This window comes from Leptodactylus fuscus, chromosome 3 (assembly GCF_031893055.1).
Source record: "Leptodactylus fuscus isolate aLepFus1 chromosome 3, aLepFus1.hap2, whole genome shotgun sequence".
In the NCBI taxonomy this organism is placed as follows: Eukaryota; Metazoa; Chordata; class Amphibia; order Anura; family Leptodactylidae; genus Leptodactylus; species Leptodactylus fuscus.
The window spans coordinates 244,753,278-244,775,141 of NC_134267.1; the positions used below are offsets into that span (position 1 = coordinate 244,753,278).

General features: G+C 46.5%; 1 protein-coding gene across 1 annotated transcript in view; it reads right to left on the reverse strand.

Annotated features, from left to right (window-relative positions):
• The window catches only part of LOC142198389 (uncharacterized), a 332,778-nt gene that overhangs the window by 252,443 nt on the left and 58,471 nt on the right, over positions 1-21,864 (reverse strand). Inside the window, exon 8 of the mRNA XM_075269415.1 lies at positions 13,346-13,567. Coding sequence (XP_075125516.1) covers positions 13,346-13,567 — 222 coding nt within the window. The remainder of the gene's footprint in view (positions 1-13,345; positions 13,568-21,864) is intronic.

Below are 21,864 nucleotides of genomic sequence, written 5' to 3' on the forward strand. Positions count from 1 at the left end.
CAGTGCTTTTAGTTTGCACTAAACACAGAGGAAAGCTGGTACGGACGACAGGGAAACATGCTTTGTTAAGGACAAGAGTTAAAGGGTTTAGGATAGGCCATCAATATTAGATCAGGGGGTTTGACAACTGGGACTCCTGGAGATCACCGGAACTGAGACAGAGCTACTTGCCATATTGTAATACTGTCCCATTGGAATGTATGGGGCTCAGGGTATGTAAACAGTACCACAACTCGTACTGCCTCGATTCCTGTGATCTCCGGTCTCAGGAACTGCATTAAAACATTGATCCCCACTGATCTAATTTTGATGGCCTATCCCAAGTATAGGCCATCAATGTTAGAAACCGGATAACCTTGTTAACTATTTGTTTTAAAATTAATACTACTTTATTAACAGCAAAGTGCTCCAAAAATAACTTTGTTATATACAATCGGTTTCTTGTTGTTCTCCCAATATACAGTCTAGCCTGGGCTAATCTTAAAAAAATAAATAAATCTGTGATTTCATGTTTTGTTTTCCTGTTCTGGTGACTGATACACAGTGTGAATGAGCTTTGTTCTTATTCTGAATTTTTATATATACATACAGTACAGACCAAACGTTTGGCCGCACCTTCTCATTCAAAGAGTTTTCTGTATCTTCATGACTATGACAATTGTAGATTCACACTGAAGGCATCAAAACTCAGAAGTAACACATGTGGGATTATATTCTTACCAAACAGTGTGACACAACTGAAAGTCTTATATTCTCGGTTCTTCAAAGTAGCCACCTTTTGCTTTGATTTCTGCTTTGCACACTCTTGGCATTCTCTTGATGAGCTTCATGAGGTAGTCACTGGGAATGGTTTTCACTTCACAGGTGTGTCCTGTCAGGTGTAATAAGTGGGATTTCTTGCCTTATAAATGGGGTTGGGACCATCAGTTGTGTTGTTCAGAAGTCAGGTGGATACACAGCTGATAGTCCTACTGAATAGACTCTTAGAATTTGTATTATGGCAAGAAAAAAGCAGCTAAGTAAAGAAAAACAAGTGGCCATCATTACTGTAAGAAATGAAGGTCAGTCAGTCCGAAAAATTGGGAAAACTTTGAAAGTGTCCCCAAGTGCAGTTGCAAAAACCATCAAGTGCTACAAAGAAACTGGCTGACATGAGGAAGGAAGACCAAGAGTCACCTCTGCTGTGGAGGATGAGGACCGCCCCAGGAAAGGAGGACCAAGAGTCACCTCTGCTGCGGAGGATAAGGACCGCCCCAGGAAAGGAAGACCAAGAGTCACCTCTGCTGCAGAGGATAAGGACCGCCCCAGGAAAGGAGGACCAAGAGTCACCTCTGCTGCGGAGGATAAGGACCGCCCCAGGAAAGGAAGACCAAGAGTCACCTCTGCTGCGGAGGATAAGGACCGCCCCAGGAAAGGAAGACCAAGAGTCACCTCTGCTGCAGAGGATAAGGACCGCCCCAGGAAAGGAAGACCATGAGTCACCTCTGCTGCTGAGGATAAGTTCATCCGAGTCACCAGCCTCAGAAATCGCAAGATAACAGCAGCTCAGATTAGAGAGCAGGTCAATGCCACACAGAGTTCTAGCAGCAGACACATCTCTACAACAACTGATAAGAGGAGACTTTGTGCAGCCGCCGGCCTTCATGGTAAAATAGCTGCTAGAAAACCACTGCTAAGGACCGGCAAAAGCAGAAGAGACCACAAGGAATGGACATGAGACCAGTGGGAATCTGTGCCAAGGTCTGATGAGTCCAAATTTGAGATCTTTGGTTCTAACCACCGTTTCTTTGTGCGACAATGCAGAAAAGGAGAACGGATGGACTCTACATGCCTGGTTCCCACCGTGAAGCATGGAGGAGGAGGTGTGATGGTGTGGGGGGGGCCAAGCTGGTGACACTGTTGGGGATTTATACTGAACCAGCATGGCTACCACAGCATCTTGCACCGGCATGCTATTCCATCTGGTTTGCGTTTAGTTGGACCATCATTTATTTTTCAACAGGACAATGACCCCAAACACCTCCAGGCTGTGTAAGGGCTATATGACCAAGAAGGAGAGTGATGAGGGGGCTACACCAGATGACCCGGCCTCCACAGTCACCAGAGCTGAACCCAATCGAGATGGTTTGGGGTGAGCTGGACCGCAGAGTGAAGGCAAAAGGGCCAACAAGTGCTAAGCATCTCTGGGAACTCCTTCAAGACTGTTGAAGACCATTTCCAGTGACTACCTCATGAAGCTCTGACAGTGTCATATACTATGTAATATAGATATATATAGTCCTAGGAGCCCTGACAGTGTCATACACTATGTATTATAGATATAGAGTCCTAGGAGCCCTTACAGTGTCATACACTATGTATTATAGATATATATAGTCCTAGGAGCCCTGACAGTGTCATACACTATGGATTATAGATATATATATATAGTCCTAGGAGCCCTGACAGTGGTATACACTATGTATTATAGATATATATAGTCCTAGGAGTCCTGACAGTGTCATACACTATATATTATAGATATATAGTCCTAGGAGCCCTGACAGTGTCATACACTATGTATTATAGATATATATAGTCCTAGGAGCCCTGACAGTGTCATACACTGTGTATTATAGATATATATAGTCCTAGGAGTCCTATCAGTGTCATACACTATGTATTATAGATATATATATAGTCCTAGGAGCCCTGACAGTGTCATACTCTATCTATTATAGATATGTAGTCCTAGGAGTCCTGACAGTGTCATACACTATGTATTATAGATATATATAGTCCTAGGAGTCCTGACAGTGTCATACACTATGTATTATAGATATATATAGTCCTAGGAGCCCTGACAGTGTCATAAACTATGTATTATAGATATATAGTCCTAGGAACCCTGACAGTGTCATACACTATGTATTATAGATATATATATATATATATATATATATATATATATATATATATATAGTCCTAGGAGTCCTGACAGTGTCATACACTATGTATTATAGATATATATATATATATATATATATAATCCTAGGAGCCCTGACAGTGTCATACACTATGTATTGTAGATATATATATATCTATAATCCTAGGAGCCCTGACAGTGTCTTACACTATGTATTATAGATATATATAGTCCTAGGAGTCCTGACAGTGTCATACACTATGTATTATAGATATATATAGTCCTAGGAGTCCTGACAGTGTCATACACTATGTATTATAGATATATACAGTTAGGGCCAGAAATATTTGGACAGTGACACAAGTTTTGTTATTTTAGCTGTTTACTAAAACATGTTCAGAAATACAATTATATATATAATATGGGCTGAAAGTGCACACTCCCAGCTGCAATATGAGAGTTTCCACATCCAAATCGGAGAAAGGGTTTAGGAATCATAGCTCTGTAATGCATAGCCTCCTCTTTTTCAAGGGACCAAAAGTAAATGGACAATGGACTCTAAGGGCTGCAATTAACTCTGAAGGCGTCTCCCTCGTAAACCTGTAATCAATGAAGTAGTTAAAAGGTCTGGGGTTGATTCCAGGTGTGTGGTTTTGCATTTGGAAGCTGTTGCTGTGACCAGACAACATGCGGTCAAAGGAACTCTCAATTGAGGTGAAGCAGAACATCCTGAGGCTGAAAAAAAAAGAAAAAATCCATCAGAGAGATAGCAGACATGCTTGGAGTAGCAAAATCAACAGTTGGCTACATTCTAAGAAAAAATGAATTGACTGGTGAGCTTGGGAACTCAAAAAGGCCTGGGCGTCCACGGATGACAACAGTGGGGGATGATCGCCGCATACTTTCTTTGGTCAAGAAGAACCCGTTCACAACATCAACTGAAGTCCAGAACACTCTCAGTGAAGTAGGTGTATCTGTCTCTAAGTCAACAGTAAAGAGAAGACTCCATGAAAGTAAATACAAAGGGTTCACATCTAGATGCAAACCATTCATCAATTCCAAAAATAGACAGGCCAGAGTTACATTTGCTGAAAAACACCTCAAGAAGCCAGCTCAGTTCTGGAAAAGTATTCTATGGACAGATGAGACAAAGATCAACCTGTACCAGAATGATGGGAAGAAAAAAGTTTGGAGAAGAAAGGGAACGGCACATGATCCAAGGCACACCACATCCTCTGTAAAACATGGTGGAGGCAACGTGATGGCATGGGCATGCATGGCTTTCAATGGCGGCACTGGGTCACTTGTGTTTATTGATGACATAACAGCAGACAAGAGTAGCCGGATGAATTCTGAAGTGTACCGGGATATACTTTCAGCCCAGATTCAGCCAAATGCTGCCAAGTTGATGGGACGGCGCTTCATAGTACAGATGGACAATGACCCCAAGCATACAGCCAAAGCTACCCAGGAGTTCGTGAATGCAAAAAAGTGGAACATTCTGCAATGGCCAAGTCAATCACCAGATCTTAACCCAATTGAGCATGCATTTCACTTGCTCAAATCCAGACTTAAGGCGGAAAGACCCACAAACAAGCAAGACCTGAAGGCTGTAAAGGCCTGGCAAAGCATTTAGAAGGAGGAAACCCAGCGTTTGGTGATGTCCATGGGTTCCAGACTTAAGGCAGTGATTGCCTCCTAAGGATTCGCAACAAAATATTGAAAATAAAAATATTTTGTTTGGGTTATGTTTTTGTCCAATTACTTTTGAGCTCCTAAAATGTGGAGTGTTTGTGAAGAAATGTCTACAATTCCTACATTTTCTATCAGATATTTTTGTTCAACCCTTCAAATTAAACGTTACAATCTGCACTTGAATTCTGTTGTAGAGGTTTCATTTCAAAACCAATGTGGTGGCATGCAGAGCCCAACTCGCGAAAATTGTGTCACTGTCCAAATATTTCTGGCCCTAACTGTACAGTCCTAGGAGCCCTGTCAGTGTCATACACTACGTATTATAGATATATATAGTCCTAGGAGCCCTGACAGTGTCATACGCTATGTATTATAGATATATATAGTCCTAGGAGTCCTGACAGTGTAATACACTATGTATTATAGATATATATATGGTCCTAGGAGTCCTGACAGTGTCATACACTATGTATTATAGATATATATAGTCCTAGGAGCCCTGTCAGTGTCATACACTACGTATTATAGATATATATAGTCCTAGGAGTCCTGACAGTGTCATACACTACGTATTATAGATATATATAGTCCTAGGAGCCCTGACAGTGTCATACACTATGTATTATAGATATATATATATATAGTCCTAGGAGCCCTGACAGTGTCATACACTACGTATTATAGATATATATAGTCCTAGGAGCCCTGACAGTGTCATACACTACGTATTATAGATATATATAGTCCTAGGAGCCCTGACAGTGTCATACACTACGTATTATAGATATATATAGTCCTAGGAGCCCTGACAGTGTCATACACTATGTATTATAGATATATATAGTCCTAGGAGCCCTGACAGTGTCATACACTATGTATTATAGATATATATATAGTCCTAGGAGTCCTGACAGTGTCATACACTATGTATTATAGATATATATATGGTCCTAGGAGTCCTGACAGTGTCATACACTATGTATTATAGACATATATAGTCCTAGGAGCCCTGACAGTGTCATACACTATGTATTATAGATATACACTCACCGGCCACTTTATTAGGTACACCATGCTAGTAACGGGTTGGACCCCCTTTTGCCTTCAGAACTGCCTCAATTCTTCGTGGCATAGATTCAACAAGGTGCTGGAAGCATTCCTCAGAGATTTTGGTCCATATTGACATGATGGCATCACACAGTTGCAGTCGCAGATTTGTCGGCTGCACATCCATGATGCGAATCTCCCGTTCCACCACATCCCAAAGATGCTCCTCTATTGGATTGAGATCTGGTGACTGTGGAGGCCATTGGAGTACAGTGAACTCATTGTCATGTTCAAGAAACCAGTCTGAGATGATTCCAGCTTTATGACATGGCATTGCATTATCCTGCTGAAAGTAGCCATCAGATGTTGGGTACATTGTGGTCATAAAGGGATGGACATGGTCAGCAACAATACTCAGGTAGGCTTTGGCGTTGCAACGATGCTCAATTGGTACCAAGGGGCCCAAAGAGTGCCAAGAAAATATTCCCCACACCATGACACCACCACCACCAGCCTGAACCGTTGATACAAGGCAGGATGGATCCATGCTTTCATGTTGTTGATGCCAAATTCTGACCCTACCATCCGAATGTCGCAGCAGAAATCGAGACTCATCAGACCAGGCAACGTTTTTCCAATCTTCAATTGTCCAATTTCGATGAGCTTGTGCAAATTGTAGCCTCAGTTTCCTGTTCTTAGCTGAAAGGAGTGGCACCCGGTGTGGTCTTCTGCTGCTGTAGCCCATCTGCCTCAAAGTTTGACGTACTGTGCGTTCAGAGATGCTCTTCTGGCTACCTTGGTTGTAACGGGTGGCTATTTGAGTCACTGTTGCCTTTCTATCAGCTCGAACCAGTCTGGCCAATCTCCTCTGACCTCTGGCATCAACAACGCATTTCCGCCCACAGAACTGCCGCTCACTGGATGTTTTTTCTTTTTCGGACCATTCTCTGTAAACCCTAGAAATGGTTGTGCGTGAAAATCCCAGTAGATCAGCAGTTTCTGAAATACTCAGACCAGCCCTTCTGGCACCAACAACCATGCCACGTTCAAAGGCACTCAAATCACCTTTCTTCCCCATACTGATGCTCGGTTTGAACTGCAGGAGATTGTCTTGACCATGTCTACATGCCTAAATGCACTGAGTTGCCGCCATGTGATTGGCTGATTACAAATTAAGTGTTAACGAGCAGTTGGACAGGTGTACCTAATAAAGTGGCCGGTGAGTGTATATAGTCCTAGGAGCCCTGACAGTGTCATACACTATGTATTATAGATATATATATAGTCCTATGAATATTCTACACTACATTGTAAGGTGTGGTTCTTACTGAATTTGTTCGACTCAAAATGAATCTTAAGACTGAACAAGAAAGAAATCCCGAGAGGATTACGCATCTTGACGTGGGGACACATCATCGATCTGTTAATCTTTCGAGTGTGTACACGTGTTCTTCCACTGTGTTAGCATCTCAGCTGCAGTGTGCATGTTTGTCTTGTCATATGTCTTGTCTGTAATATACACTACCATGTACCTGTCTGCTATCTATGTGCTGTGGCTTATTGTTCTGTTACCTGTGGCCTCTGGCTTTATTCTCTGGCAGACGTGGCCTGGGCTCCTGCTATCTGGTCTAAGTCCTGCCTTGGATTGATGTTTTCCACCCTTCCTTTGTCTATGTCGATGTCCAGCTGCTGTATATTTCTGCTCAAGGCATAATGTGAACCAAAGTTCTTTTGTCTGGATCAAGGTATCCCTTACATAAGCACAACCCATTTAATGTATGGATTCCTAATATGGTATAGCAATTCTGATTGGAATCAACACTTAAAAGCATCATTACCATTAGGCGGAAACCTAGCTTCATACTGTATAATAAACTATTGCTGTAAGTTCATTCTGAGGATTTCACACACGCTACAGGGTCTTTGTGTTTTCTTGTTTTTGTCCAAGTGGATGAAGTGAAGACTCGGTGGAACACATGCCGAGTCCAGTTTAGGCGTGAATTAACTGCAAAGGGGAAGAGTGGAGCCGGTTGTCGAACCAAGAAACCTTACATGTATACCCAACAGTTGATGTTTCTGAAAGAAGTTATGGAAATTGCAGAGTAGGTATATCATCAGTATACTGTATACTCGGATCCATGGGTTTATGGCCTGGTACTTAAAGATTGTAAAATGGTTTTTCAGAACTGTTGACAATCTGGAAGGTGCTGTTGAGGAGTCTGAGGCCGAAGGTGTACTAGAATGTTTGCAAGTTTCCTTGCCATCACAAGCTTCTTCTTCTCCAAGTCCACAGGAGACCAGATCCTAGTTCCATGCTTGATGCACATGTCCTTTCCTTTATGCAAAGATGCATGGAGTGAATTTAGTGCAAATGAACATTTTGGCCTCATGGTGGCAAGGCACATGGAGAAGGCCCTTCCAGAACGCCAACTCTTGTGCCAGTCCACAATAATCACTGTGCTTAACATATTCCAGGGTGAGCATGATCCAAAACAACTAGCAACTGTAATAGACCAGCACATGGAACGGACTAGTGTCAGATCCCATGCCGCCAACCCAACAACAGTTTAGGCCCTTTGACCCTTCACAATGCCAGTATTCTCAGGAAGGTGGGTTGTACTCCAGTCAGGGATACAGTACCAGCCTTCTCATCAGGGGCATGGACATGTCAAGCAACTAGGGCATCCACACCTCATACAACAGGGTCCTATACCCAGGAACTGTTCAACTTGGAAAGTGTTATATTTATATGTTTTGTTACCTGGTTCGGATAAATGTCTTATCCTTGTTTTATACTTTTACAAAGTAAAATTTAATCAAAGTTATTTCTATAGAAAGTTATTTACACCGATTGTGTATTTTGTTAAAAAGATAAAGTTCAGAAGCCACGTCACAAGTCCTCATTGTCTTGCGAGTGCCAAACTAAAAAACCATGACAAACACAACAAAAGTCCTGAACAGTAACATTTTATTGACACACAATTATTGTCCACGGTGGATCGCTGACATCTGCCACTGAACTGCTCCAGCCGGTGACATAAAATAGTCCGCGTACTGATCACGCACATGGAGTCCTTCTGTCCCTGGTCTCCCGTGAAGGGTCTGGTCCAGAGCAATGGTACTTGGGAACGTGTCTGTGAGGTCAGCCTCAAGTGCAGTGTCATGGATCCTGACAAAGTTGTGCAGGATTACACTGGCTTGGATTACCGGCTTCACATGGTCAGGATGCATTTAATGGGGCTATGGAACACACGCCACTTGTTGCTTAGAATGCCGAAAGCGCATTCAACAAACCGTCTCGCACGTGTGGGGCGAAAGTTCAATAACATACCTCCGGTCATCTAAAGCACGCCGAAGGATAGGGCACAACAAATGGGGGCCAAGTCCAAATCCCTCATCGCCAACAACCACAAAAGGCACTGGAGGTCCAGACAATCCCGGAAGTGGCCGTGGTTCTGGAAGTGCAAGTTGGTTGGATTCAAGCCGTTCATTCATTCTGGAAGCTCTGAAGATGGCAGCATCTGCAGAGCTTCCATAGGCCCCTACATCTACTATTCCAAACTTGTACTCACCGTCAGCAAGGGCCAACAGGACCACAGAAAATAACTGCTTGTAATTGTAGAATAGGGACCCTGAACGAGCCGGCTTTTTCACATGAACATGTTTGCCATCCAGTGCACCCACACGGTTTGGAAACTGTGCAACTTCGTAGAAGCCATAAACTATCTGTAGCCAATCTTCACACTTTGGCTCGGGCATGACAATAGGTTTCGAACACTGCCAGATAACTTAGCAAGTGTGTCTCATGATCAGGGAAATTGTGGAGTCTGCCAGGAGAAACTCAAAATGGAGAGAAACAAAGGAGTTTCCCGTTGCAAGGAATCTGAAAAAAAAAACATAAAAAGCTAATATTTTAGACTAGTCCAGTGGTCTGAGGGACAGCGATCGGGACTCTGATCTGTGCTATCCTGGATGACATGGCAATAGACCCAACTGTGTACAGTGTGGGCAAGAATGATAAGGCGATAGACAGTATTGGGCACCATAAATATATAAGCTATGCCAGTAAGGTTGAAATGGCAATCTAACGGCAAATACACGAATACATATCATACAGATAAGAGCTATGGTATGAAATTAGGGTTGAAATGACGACACACGAAAATGGGGACAATATACAATAAACTAAGCTATCTGGGGTGATATGAGGAATTATCAAAGGGTTACATACCTGAGCGTAACAATAAGACGTTCCTCAGCAGTAATGTCCCGTCTCATATTCGTGTCATGAAAGGTTATTTCGTAGATCTCGCAGCAGACGGTCAAATGTGGAGATTGTCATGCGACAGTAAGTGTGGGAGTTGTCAGGGTGCTGGCACAGGTCATTGTAGAGGTTACGGAAATGACCTTTCTTTGGCCTCTCAGAGAGTATGGGGAGTACCCAATATCACTGATTCCTTCTTGCTTTTTCATCCCACATCAGTCGGTGATGGCCGAATCAACGAGAGGAAAGCCAGGCCAGTAAAAAGTCCTCCATAAATGGATCCATTGTGCACAAAAGTCTCCAGGCAGCAGAACAAGAGCAGGTCAGGATCACAGCAACACTGAACAAAGCAAAGATGGCCACCATCCAACAATGTGACCTTAAACAGGGGGTTGGGACAATGTGGTGACATCCAAGTGGGGGGGGGGGGTGTTGTTTTTTGCAGATGCACTTTGCGAATGGACACGGGCGTCTGCGGAATAACCTTTTTAGAGTGAAATTTGTGTTGCTGATCAGCAAATTGCGGACCGCAAAAACCACTAGGGTCATGTAAGACCAGGCTAAACTGTTCAGATACAAATTTGGTCAGAGTCCCAGCACAATACTGCCCATCACACTCCCTACATAGGCACCTCCTTCCCATAATGCCTCCTGGTGCCATCTCTCTCTCTCTCTCTGGAGACTGGCACATGTGTAGCATGCAGATGGATAGACACAGAAATGATAACTTTGTAAGGAGAGTCGTTTAATAGTGTTTAAGAATGAAGAACAACAATGCAGGAGATGAACAAAGAATTATCAATGTCTTCCTCTCATAGTCTTCGGCAGCCTGGCCTGTGCAATGGGATCCCCCATCACACATGGAGTTCGCCATGCCATTACTGCGACAGCCCCTGTATTGCAATGTATGACGTATACCTCCCAGGAACCAATCTGCCCATGAACACCCCATTGAAGTGAATCCTCTCTCCTAGACTTTTCCGAGCTCTGATGTTTGGTCTCCACTGAACCTGCCTGACCAGCCTCCAGACCACATCCTGCTCCTGGACCATCTGTATGTGGACTAACACTTATGCACAAAGTATGGGCCAAATATACACTCACGCCACTTTGCCTCTTCTGGAATGTGAACTTACAGTCCTATGAAAAGTTAGTGCCCCCCTATTAATCTTAATCCTTGTTAGTTGTAAATATTTTGGTGTTTGCCATGTCAGTTTGATCTATCTAATAACTGATGGACACAGTAATATTTCAGGATTGGAATGAGGTTTATTGTACTAACAGAAAATGCGCAATATGCATTACACCAAAATGTGACCGGTGCAAAAGTCTGGGCACCTCAACAGAACAGTGCCAGTAATATTTCGTACATCCTCCTTTTGCCACTAGTCGCTTCCTGTAGCTGTTAATCAGTTCCTGGATCCTGGATGAAGGGATTTTGGACCGTTCCTCTTTACAATTCGCGTTCAGTTCGATGGTGGCCGAGCATGGACAGCCCGCTTCCAATCATCCCACAGATGTTCAATGATATTCAGGTCTGGGGACTGGGATGGCCATTCCAGAACATTGTAATTGTTCCTCTGCATGAATGCCTGAGGATTTGGAGCGGTGTTTTGGATCATTGTTTTGCTGAAATATCCATCCCCGGGGTAACTTCAACTTCGTCACTGATTCTTGAACATTATTCTCAAGAATCTGCTGATACTGAGTGGAATCCATGCGACCCTCAACTTTACCAAGATTCCCGATGCCGGCATTGGCCACACAGCCCCAAAGCATGATGGAACCTCCACCAAATTTTACATTGGGTAGCAAGTGTTTTTCTTGGAATTCTGTTTTTTTGGACGCCATGCATAACGCCTTTTTGTATGACCAAACAACTCAATCTTTGTTTCATCAGTCCACAGGACCTTCTTCCAGAATGAAGCTGGCTTGTCCAAATGTGCTTTTGCATCGCTCAGGCAGTGACTCTGTTTGTGGCGTGCTTGCAGAAACGGCTTCTTTCTCATCACTCTCCCATACAGCTTCTCCTTGTGCAAAGTGCGCTGTATTGTTACCAATGCACAGTGACACCATCTGCAGCAAGATGATGCTGCAGCTCTTTGGAGGTGGTCTGTGGATTGTCCTTGACTGTTCTCACCATTCTTCTTCTCTGCCTTTCTGATATTTTTCTTGGCCTGCCACTTCTGGGCTTAACAAGAACTGTCCCTGTGCTCTTCCATTTCCTTACTATGTTCCTCACAGTGGAAACTGACAGGTTAAATCTCTGAGACAACTTTTTGTATCCTTCCCCTGAACAACTATGTGGAACAATCTTTGTTTTCAGATCATTTGAGAGTTGTTTTGAGTAGCCCATGATGCCGCTCTTCAGAGGAGATTCAAATAGGAGAACAATTTGCCATTGGCCACCTTAAATCCCTTGTATCATGATTGGATAGATCTGGCTATGAAGTGCAAAGCTCAGTGAGGTTACAGAACCAATGTTGTGCTTCAGTAAGTCAGTAACAAGTAGTGAGGAGGATTCACATCAATAAAATGATAAGGGGACCAAAATCTTTGCACCGGTCACATTTTGGTGTAATGCATATTGCACATTTTCTGTTAGTACAATAAACCTCATTTCTATCCTGAAATATTACTGTGTCCATCAGTTATTAGATATATCAGACTGACATGGCAAACACCAAAATATTTACAACTAACAATGATTAAGATTAATAGGGGGGCACAAACTTTTTCATAGGACTGTATTAGACCAGCCAAATCTGTAGGGCCATCACCCTCTAACTAACCAAAGGGGCACTGTCCATTCTCCGGGACTTAATGGTAGGGCCAAATCTTCTCCAGCAACACCTGTACTTCTCTCAGGGGAAGTTACCATGGTCTCCCCACCGTCATTAATGAGGTAGTCTATGATAACTATTTCTAGTACAGTGTGTCTCAAGTGCATCCATTTGGCGATATCACACACCTCTCCATTAGGTAGCTACATAGAGGGTCTAGCCAGCACATGTGAATATCCATTTTTGACCTTCACGTATTTGGGACAACATCACTCCCGTCTCTCCAGATTCCCATCAGCCTGCAGAACAAAGGTCTTGGTAAATCCTGATTATACAAGGCTGGGTGCGCCAGTCAACAACAATCCTTCAATTCGTTATAGGTCTAATTCTCTTCTGTGCCCTACAGGATCGGCCTCCTCACCAAGGAACGCCCCATCAGAAGATTGCTACACTCACTATATTGGCAAAGAGTTAATGTTTGTAGATAACCTGATGGGTCACAAAAAAATTAGCATTTTACCACATAGTTCCTAACAATAATATGATCATTTTTTTTTCCTACGGACATTTTTGTTTTCAAAATACCTCAAAATTGTTTCTCTCCTGTGTGGGTTCTCTGATGTCTAAGAAGATTTGATTTATCTCTAAAACGTTTCCCACACTCTGAACATGAATATGGCTTCTCTCCTGTGTGAATTCTCCAATGTCTGATAGCACTCGATTTATCTGTAAAATGTTTCCCACATTCTGAACATGAATATGGCTTCTCTCCTGTGTGAATTCTCCAATGTACAACAAAATGCTCTTTATTCAAAAAGCATTTCCCACATTCTGAACATGAATAGGGCTTCTCTCCTGTGTGGATTCTCCGATGTCGATCAAGATGGTATTTACTCATAAAACATTTCCCACATTCTAAACATGAAAATGGTTTATCTCCTGCGTGAATTCTCTGATGGATTCTATAACTTGAATGACCTGCAAAACATTTTCCACATTCTAAACATGAATATGGCTTCTCTCCTGTGTGAATTCTTTGGTGTGCATGAAGTCCTGAGCTTTTATTAAATTTTTTTCCACATTCACCACACTGAAACCTTTTGCAGCTGGTACTTGTGGTCATGATCTGTGATTGATCAGAAGGTTCCTCATGATTCAGGGGATTATATGATGGATCTGTACTGTGACATCCTGGATGTACATTAGGGGTAATGAGGTTTTCTCCTGAGGAGCGCTCCATCATATCTTCATCTTCTCCTTTATCACTTACTGATAACATGACGTTTCCCTCAGAGATCGCACTGGGATTTTCTGTTAAGATTAAAACAGTATTTTGTGATGTTTTTCCCAGAAACACAAAGTAGGGAAATTTATAACATTCCTATTAGTGCTGGAAAAACACACAGGCAGATTATATTGTATATATGACAAAGCCCAGAGATAGAGAGTCCAAAAGATAGAGGGACATTTGTAACACTGGTGATCTGTGCAAATTTCCTTTCCCCCTACGCCCAACAGCAGCACAACTGGGGTATTCCTGCCCCTAATGAGCTGTTAGGTAATTAAAGATTTCACCTGTCCTAACAGCTTTTGACCCCTATAAGAGGCCGGAAGACATGCTCCTCCCTTGTGTTTTTTTCTGTCCTGTGGGACAGGACAGGTGGTAAAGGGGGGAGCCGGGGTTCTGACCTCTCATAGGGGTCTGCTTCTCTCCCCCCTCTTTTCCGGTTACCTGACAGCGGAAGACCTTTTTTGTTCTTTCTTCTTTCTCTTTTTGCTGACTTTCGTCTCCCCCCGCCGAGGGAGCCCTCTGGCTCGCACGTACGCTGCTCGCGTCTGCCGTGCTGGAGTCCAGGACTTCCCTGTGTAGGGGGGAACTTCCGGACCTAGAAACCTTTCTCTAGATTCCCGGGTCCACCGACTTGGGCGTCCACCGCGCGTGCGCAGTAGCGCTAGTCGCACAGCGGCCCTGACCCCTAGAAACAAGCGGATTTTTACTTTGAGGAGGTCCGGGGGGGGGGGGGTTCCCCTCCCAAGAAGGACTTGTGTCCTAGAAGATTGGGGGAGCCCCCCATTAGCCACATTTGGGCTTATTTTGCCTTAAAACAAACAAGGGGCGGTCTCTCCAGAAGCTCCTCCCCCCTGGCCTTTATATTCCCCCTTGGCCCACCATTCAGTGCTTGTCGCTCCGGTCACAAGCAGCATGGAGAAGCTCTTGCAGTGATTCGTGTCCAGTGGAAAGAATTGCCCTTTCTACGCCGAGTGAGGTTTGGTGGAGGTGGCCGGGGGGGGGGGGGGATGAGGAGTATCCCCTCCGTGGGGGCAATTTGGTTTAGTGCCGTATATCTCTCTTCTTCCTCAGAATGTCTTCTTCTTCCTCCTCTGTTATCCCTCCACGGAGGAAAGCGATGTCAAAGAGGAAGCACCTTGCATGTGCCACCTGCAAGATCCCACTTCCTGATGACTCCCAGTACCGCTTTTGTCGGGGATGTAGAGCCCCCTCCTCTGAGGCGACCCCCATGCGAGAGATGGTGTCCTGGGTGAAGGGATTTGTCCAGGATTCCATGAGTAGAATGGAAACGACCGTCTCCCACCTGGCCAAGAGACCGCGCCTGGAACCGTGCGAGTTGTCCACCCTTGGAGAACCTGCGCCTCAGAGATGTGGAGTCGTCGTTGGATGATTCTGAGGAGGAAAAAGAGATCTTCCCCATGGAGAAGATGTCTAGGGTGTTTAAGACACTCAGGATCAGAGACCGGGATGGCGGAGAAGGCTCAAGCCGCAGATCCCGCACCTTTAAACCTCCTTCGGAGATGCTCCGCCTGATGGAAGGAGAGTGGAGGCGCCCAGAGAAACTTTTCGCCCCATCCAGATGGTTTAAAGCTTTATTTTCTGTCTCTGAAGGCCAGTTAAAATCGTGGGGTCCTCCGCCCAAGGTAGATGTGGCAGTGGCGAAGTTATCCAGATACACGGTCCTCCCGACTGAAGACGGGTCAAGCCTGAGGGAGCCTATGGATCGACAGGTGGAAGGATCCCTGAGACGAGTTTATTCGGCCTCCTCTGCCCAGGCCTCTCTTGGCATTGTTGCCAATGAGGTAGTCACTGGCTTGCGGGCAGAGCTCTCATCTCTCGCCAAGGATATCGACTCCGGAGTGGATCGGGATGACCTCCTGGCGGCGATGTCAGACATCACCTTGCTGGTGGATCAACCTAACCGAGGCCACCCACTTCCAGACCAGATTGGCCGCCAAATCTATGGCATTATCCACTGCTGCTCGCCAGCCCCTGTGGCTGAAGCCCTGGAGAGCTGAGCTCACCTCCAAAAAGAGCCTATGTAGCCTCCCCTTTGAACCCGGCCGGCTGTTCGGGAAGGAGCTCGACCGCATTATGGAGGGATTGGCCGACTCCAAGGGCAAAAATCTACCGCAGCCCTTTGAAAGACAGAGCTCCTCCTTTCAGAGGAGCCTCTAGAAGAGGATCCAGAGGCGGTCCAGCAGAGGAAGAGGTCGGGGCTCCTCGCGTGGGCGTAAGAGAACCTCTTTCTAATTTCCCCACCTCTTCCCCCACCTCCCCATCCCTGTGGTGGGCGGTCATCTTTCCCACTATGTGGATGCCTGGTGCCAACAGATTCGGGACCCCTGGGTCATCCAGACGATCCAGGAGGGTTATAAAATCAATTTTATTTCTCAGCCGCCAGAGACGATGGTAAGAACCCGCCCTCTTCATGGCTCCAAACAACTTCATCTGGAGAAATCGATTCAAGAGTACGTGGACAAGGCTGCGCTGGAGGTGGTACCCCACGCAGATCAAGGCACAGGCGTCTATTCTCCAGTCTTCTTAGTCCCCAAGTTATCAGGCGAGTGGTGCATGATCATCGATCTCAGATACCTGAATCGCTTCATCCGCTTCCACATGGAAACCATCAGGTCAGTACTGCCATTTCTACAGCCTGGAGATCACTTCGTCACTCTGGACCTGAAGGACGCCTATCTCCACGTATCCATCTTTCCGGCACACCGAAAGTTCCTAAGGATTGCCGTATACATAGAAGGGAAAGAGGTGCATTTCCAGTTCGCAGCCCTCCCGTTCGGCATATCCTCTGCCCCCCACACCTTCACAAAGGTCATAGCTCCGGTCGCTGCCGCCCTGCGCCTTCAAGGCATATTCATAGTCCCGTATCTAGACGACTGGCTTCTGAAGGCTCAAAGGAGGTTCTTACCACACAGGTGCAGACCGTCGTAGCTCTACTAAACAAGCTGGGGTGGCTGGTAAACTGGCAGAAGTCAGAGGTGGTGCCATCAACTCAAGTTCAGTTCCTGGGACTTAATCTAGACTCTCTCAACATGACAATCTCTCTACCCTCCTCTCGCAAAAGGAAGATTGCTCGGGCGGTGCATCACTTATCTACTACACGGAGGGTCACCATCAGAATGGCCATGAAGGTCCTAGGATTGATGTCCGCCACCATAGAAGCAGTTCCTTGGGCTATGGCATATGCGACCACTACAGAACAAGATCTTGAGAGTCTGGAACCACAGTCCTACAGGATTACAGAAGCCTATCCAGTTAACCATCAGCACCCGGAAAACTCTGCCCTGGTGGACCCATCTGCGCGATGGGAAGTCCTTGGTCCAGCCCGCCTGGACCATGTTGACTACAGATGCCTCCCTCACAGGCTGGGGAGCTCATCTGTGGGAGACCCCGGTACAAGGTACGTGGAATCAGTGGGAGAGGACGCGCTCATCCAACTGGCGCGAGCTTACCGCAGTTCATCGAGCCCTTCTGTCGTTTGCACCGCTTCTGCAGGGAAAAGCGGTCAAGATAAGGTTGGACAATCTGACGGCAGTCCATTATATCAACAAGCAGGGAGGAACCAGGTCTCCCTCGCTCCTGCAAGTCACCAACCGGATCTTCTCTTGGGCAGAATGGAACCTCTCCCAGCTGGCCGCGGTACACATCCAGGGCCGCCTGAACATCCTAGCGGATCAGTTCATCAGAGGCCACCCAATCGCAGGCAAATGGTCCTTACATCAGGACATCTTCCACTACCTGACCAGGAGGTGGGGTCTCCCCGAGGTGGATCTGATGGCCACCCAATACAACGCCAAAGTAGAAAGGTTTTGCTCCCTGTACCGGGAAGACAACCCTTTGGCGGTGGATGCCCTGTCAATACCATGGAGGTTCAAACTGGCATACGTTTTCCCTCCCATGCCGATGATTCCGAAGGTATTGACGAAACTCAGGCAGGACCAGACCTCGGCAATAGTGATCATGCCGTTCTGGCCAAAGAGGGCATGGTTCACCGACCTTATCCTTATGAGGGGAACTACTGGAGGCTTCCATCAGTCAGGAACCTGGTGTCACTGAACAGTCGGCCGTGCCTGGGCCTAGACAAATTCAACCTCACTGCCTGGAGGTTAACCGCGCCATACTCGCAGACAGAGGATTGTCCCAGGGAGTGCTAAGTACCTTAGCCCATTCAAGAGCAGAAGCAACCAATCAGAGCCATCAGAGGATCGCCCGGATATTCCGAGATTGGTGTACAGGCAACCAGCGCGATCCGGACAGAGATGCAGACCTAGAGTTCTTACAGAACAGCCTGGAGAGAGGACTAGCACCTGCCACCCTCAAAGTCCAAGTGTCAGCTCTATCTGCTCTCCTGGAGACACGGTTATCACAAGATCCTCTCGTCAAACAGTTCCTTAGGGGGGTGCCAGGTTCCGCCCCCAGGTACGGCCCCCTGTCCCAAGGTGGGACCTGGCCGCGGTTCTACAAGGGCTCTGCGCGCCCCCCTTCGACCCTTATTTGAAGTGGACTGGAAGTACCTGTCATTCAAAGTGACTTTCCTGCTGGCAATAACCTTCGCTAAGAGGGTTGGTGAACTACAGGCCCTAGCGGCCTCCGAACCCTTCATAACCTTCTTTCCAGACAGGGTGCAGCCGACGTTCATCCCAGGATTCTTGCCAAAGGTACCCACGCTTCAGAATACCAACCAGGTAATTGCCTTGCCGGCCTTCTTTCCCTCTCCCGCTTCAGAGCAGGAGGAGAAGTTACACACTCTGGATCTGGTAAGAGCACTACGTATCTACCTAGACCGTACAGCACCGTTCCGAAGATCAGAGAATCTTCTGGTTAATGTGTTTGGCCACAATAGAGGCTCTAAAGCATCCAAGGCAACCCTGTCAAGATGGATCAGAGAGGCCATTAGCTGTTCCCTACGGGCCCAAGATCTTCCTGTTCCAGAGTTTTTACGAGCCCATGCCACCCGATCAGTGGCGACATCATGGGCAGAGACACGGTTCCTCTCTCTAGAGCAGATATGTGCAGCAGCCTCTTGGAGCTCACAGCTGACTTTTTCCAAACATTACAGACTGGACTGGCGTACGGCCGAGGCTACAGCGTTTGGGCACTCCGTCTTGGCATCAGCCTGCCAGGAGGACCCGCCCTACGGGAAACAATACTTGCTAAATCCCCAGTTGTGCTGCTGTTGGGCGTAGGGGGAAAGAAAGATTATGAATGATAATCTGTTTTCCCTCAGCCCAAACAGCAGCACAAGGCTCGCTCCCTAGGAGGTACTGTTGTACAGATTCTTTATGTGTGTGTACTACTTTGTAATTGCTCTTTATATGCTATACTTGATACTAACACAAGGAGGAGCAGGTCTTCCGGCCTCTTATAGGGGTCAAAGCTGTTAGGTAATTAAAAATTCCACCTGTCCGAACAGCTCATTAGGGGCAGGAATACCCCAGTTGTGCTGCTGTTTGGGCTAAGGGAAAACAGATTATCATTCATAATCTTTCTTTGCCAGCAGATCTAGCTGCCCGGCTACCTCTGTGTGCGCTCCTGCCTATTTAAGAATTTGTGTACTCTCCTGCTAAGCTTCCTTATGCCAATCCCTGTCTACCTGTGTGAACAGATACTAGCACTGTTAACTTGAGTTTCTGCAGAATGATGTTCCATCTCAGAAGACACCAAAAGCCATTGAAAGAGTCAAATTAATTAGTTTGTGACACAGTGTTGATAATATGTTATTAGTTAGGTTAACTTTTGCTGCCTTAGGGCTAGTCCTCACAGGGAATCCACGGTGCAGATTTCATCGCGGCTGCCGTGACGGGATACTGATGCAGTGCACGGCATCCCATTGCGGCTTTCCGCTCCAGATTAGGCCCATATGAATGGGCCTAGTCCGGAAGGTGCTGTTGAAAGTTTCCGGAGGGTGGAAACTGCGGCCAAGTCAGCCGCGGAATCCGCCTAAAGAAAGGGCAGCTCGCTTCTTTTTTCCGATAGCAGGAACAAACTGCTAGTGGAAATAAAAACGCTAGTGGTCGATATAAACCTCTATTGTGAGGGGGCGGATTTTGAGATGAATTCCGCACCCAAATCCGCCCCCTCTTTCCCCGTGTGAACGAGCCCTTAAGAAACCGGAATTCACCTTCTCCATTCATGACTCCGTACCTGTGGTAACACCTCCTGGAATCTCCTCCTCCACTTCCCTCTTACACAGGTGATGGCCCCTCATCCTCTCTTCTTCAGCCTCCGCTTTAATATCAGTCACATCTTCTCCCTGATTGGTCAGAGGTCACAATTCAGTCCAATCCATCAGAAATACAGAAGGGAAATCTAACAGATCAACATAAGGAGCGGCGAGCTCCACCCCCTATATAGATGTACCCCAGGACTCAGCAGCGCCATCTACCTGCTGACTGTCTGGTACATGTATGAGTGCAGGAGCGGCGAGCTCCACCCCCTATATAGATGTACCCCAGGACTCAGCAGCGCCATCTACCTGCTGACTGTCTGGTACATGTATGAGTGCAGGAGCGGCGAGCTCCACCCCCTATATAGATGTACCCCAGGACTCAGCAGCGCCATCTACCTGTTGATTGTCTGGGACATGTATGAGTACAGGAGCTCCACCCCCTATATAGATGTACCCCAGGACTCAGCAGCGCCATCTACCTGTTGACTGTCTGGTACATGTATGAGTACAGGAGCGGCGAGCTCCACCCCCTATATAGATGTACCCCAGGACTCAGCAGCGCCATCTACCTGCTGACTGTCTGGGACATGTATGAGTGCAGGAGCGGCGAGCTCCACCCCCTATATAGATGTACCCCAGGACTCAGCAGCGCCCCCTACCTGCTGACTGTCTGGTACATGTATGAGTACAGGAGCGGCGAGCTCCACCCCCTATATAGATGTACCCCAGGACTCAGCAGCTCCATCTACCTGCTGACTGTCTGGTACATGTATGAGTGCAGGAGCGGCGAGCTCCACCCCCTATATAGATGTACCCCAGGACTCAGCAGCGCCATCTACCTGCTGACTGTCTGGTACATGTATGAGTGCAGGACCGGTGAGCTCCACCCCCTATATAGATGTACCCCAGGACTCAGGAGCGCCATCTACCTGCTGACTCTCTGGTACATGTATGAGTGCAGGAGCTCCACCCCCTATATAGATGTACCCCAGGACTCAGCAGCGCCATCTACCTGCTGACTGTCTGGTACATGTATGAGTGCAGGAGCGGCGAGCTCCACCCCCTATATAGATGTACCCCAGGACTCAGCAGCGCCATCTACCTGCTGACTGTCTGGTACATGTATGAGTGCAGGAGCGGTGAGCTCCACCCCCTATATAGATGTACCCCAGGACTCAGCAGCGCCATCTACCTGCTGACTGTCTGGTACATGTATGAGTGCAGGAGCGGCGAGCTCCACCCCCTATATAGATGTACCCCAGGACTCAGCAGCGCCATCTACCTGCTGGCTGTCTCGGACATTCTCCTCTGGGCAGTCCTGGGAATACAGAGGACTCGGGGGACATCTCTCGGGGGGATTTCTCCTGCTGGATCCATCTGTAGGAAACACACAGTGATGGGATAGATTGCCATGTGATGAGGAGATGATGGGAGTAGTAGTATCTAGAGGAGAAAGTCTCCGCTCCTTACACTGCTGATCAGTCCAGTAATCCGTCTCCTCTTCTGACTCATCTATAACCACAACCTTAATATCCATCAGATCTTCATCCTAAAGAGACAAGAAATAATGAAAATGACCTTTGGTTCAGTCCCTTTATGGTCAAATTTTGGTGAGACTTTAGCGCCCCCTACCTCCTGACTGTCTAGGACATTCTCCTCCGGGCAGTCCTGGGAATACAGAGGACTCAGGGG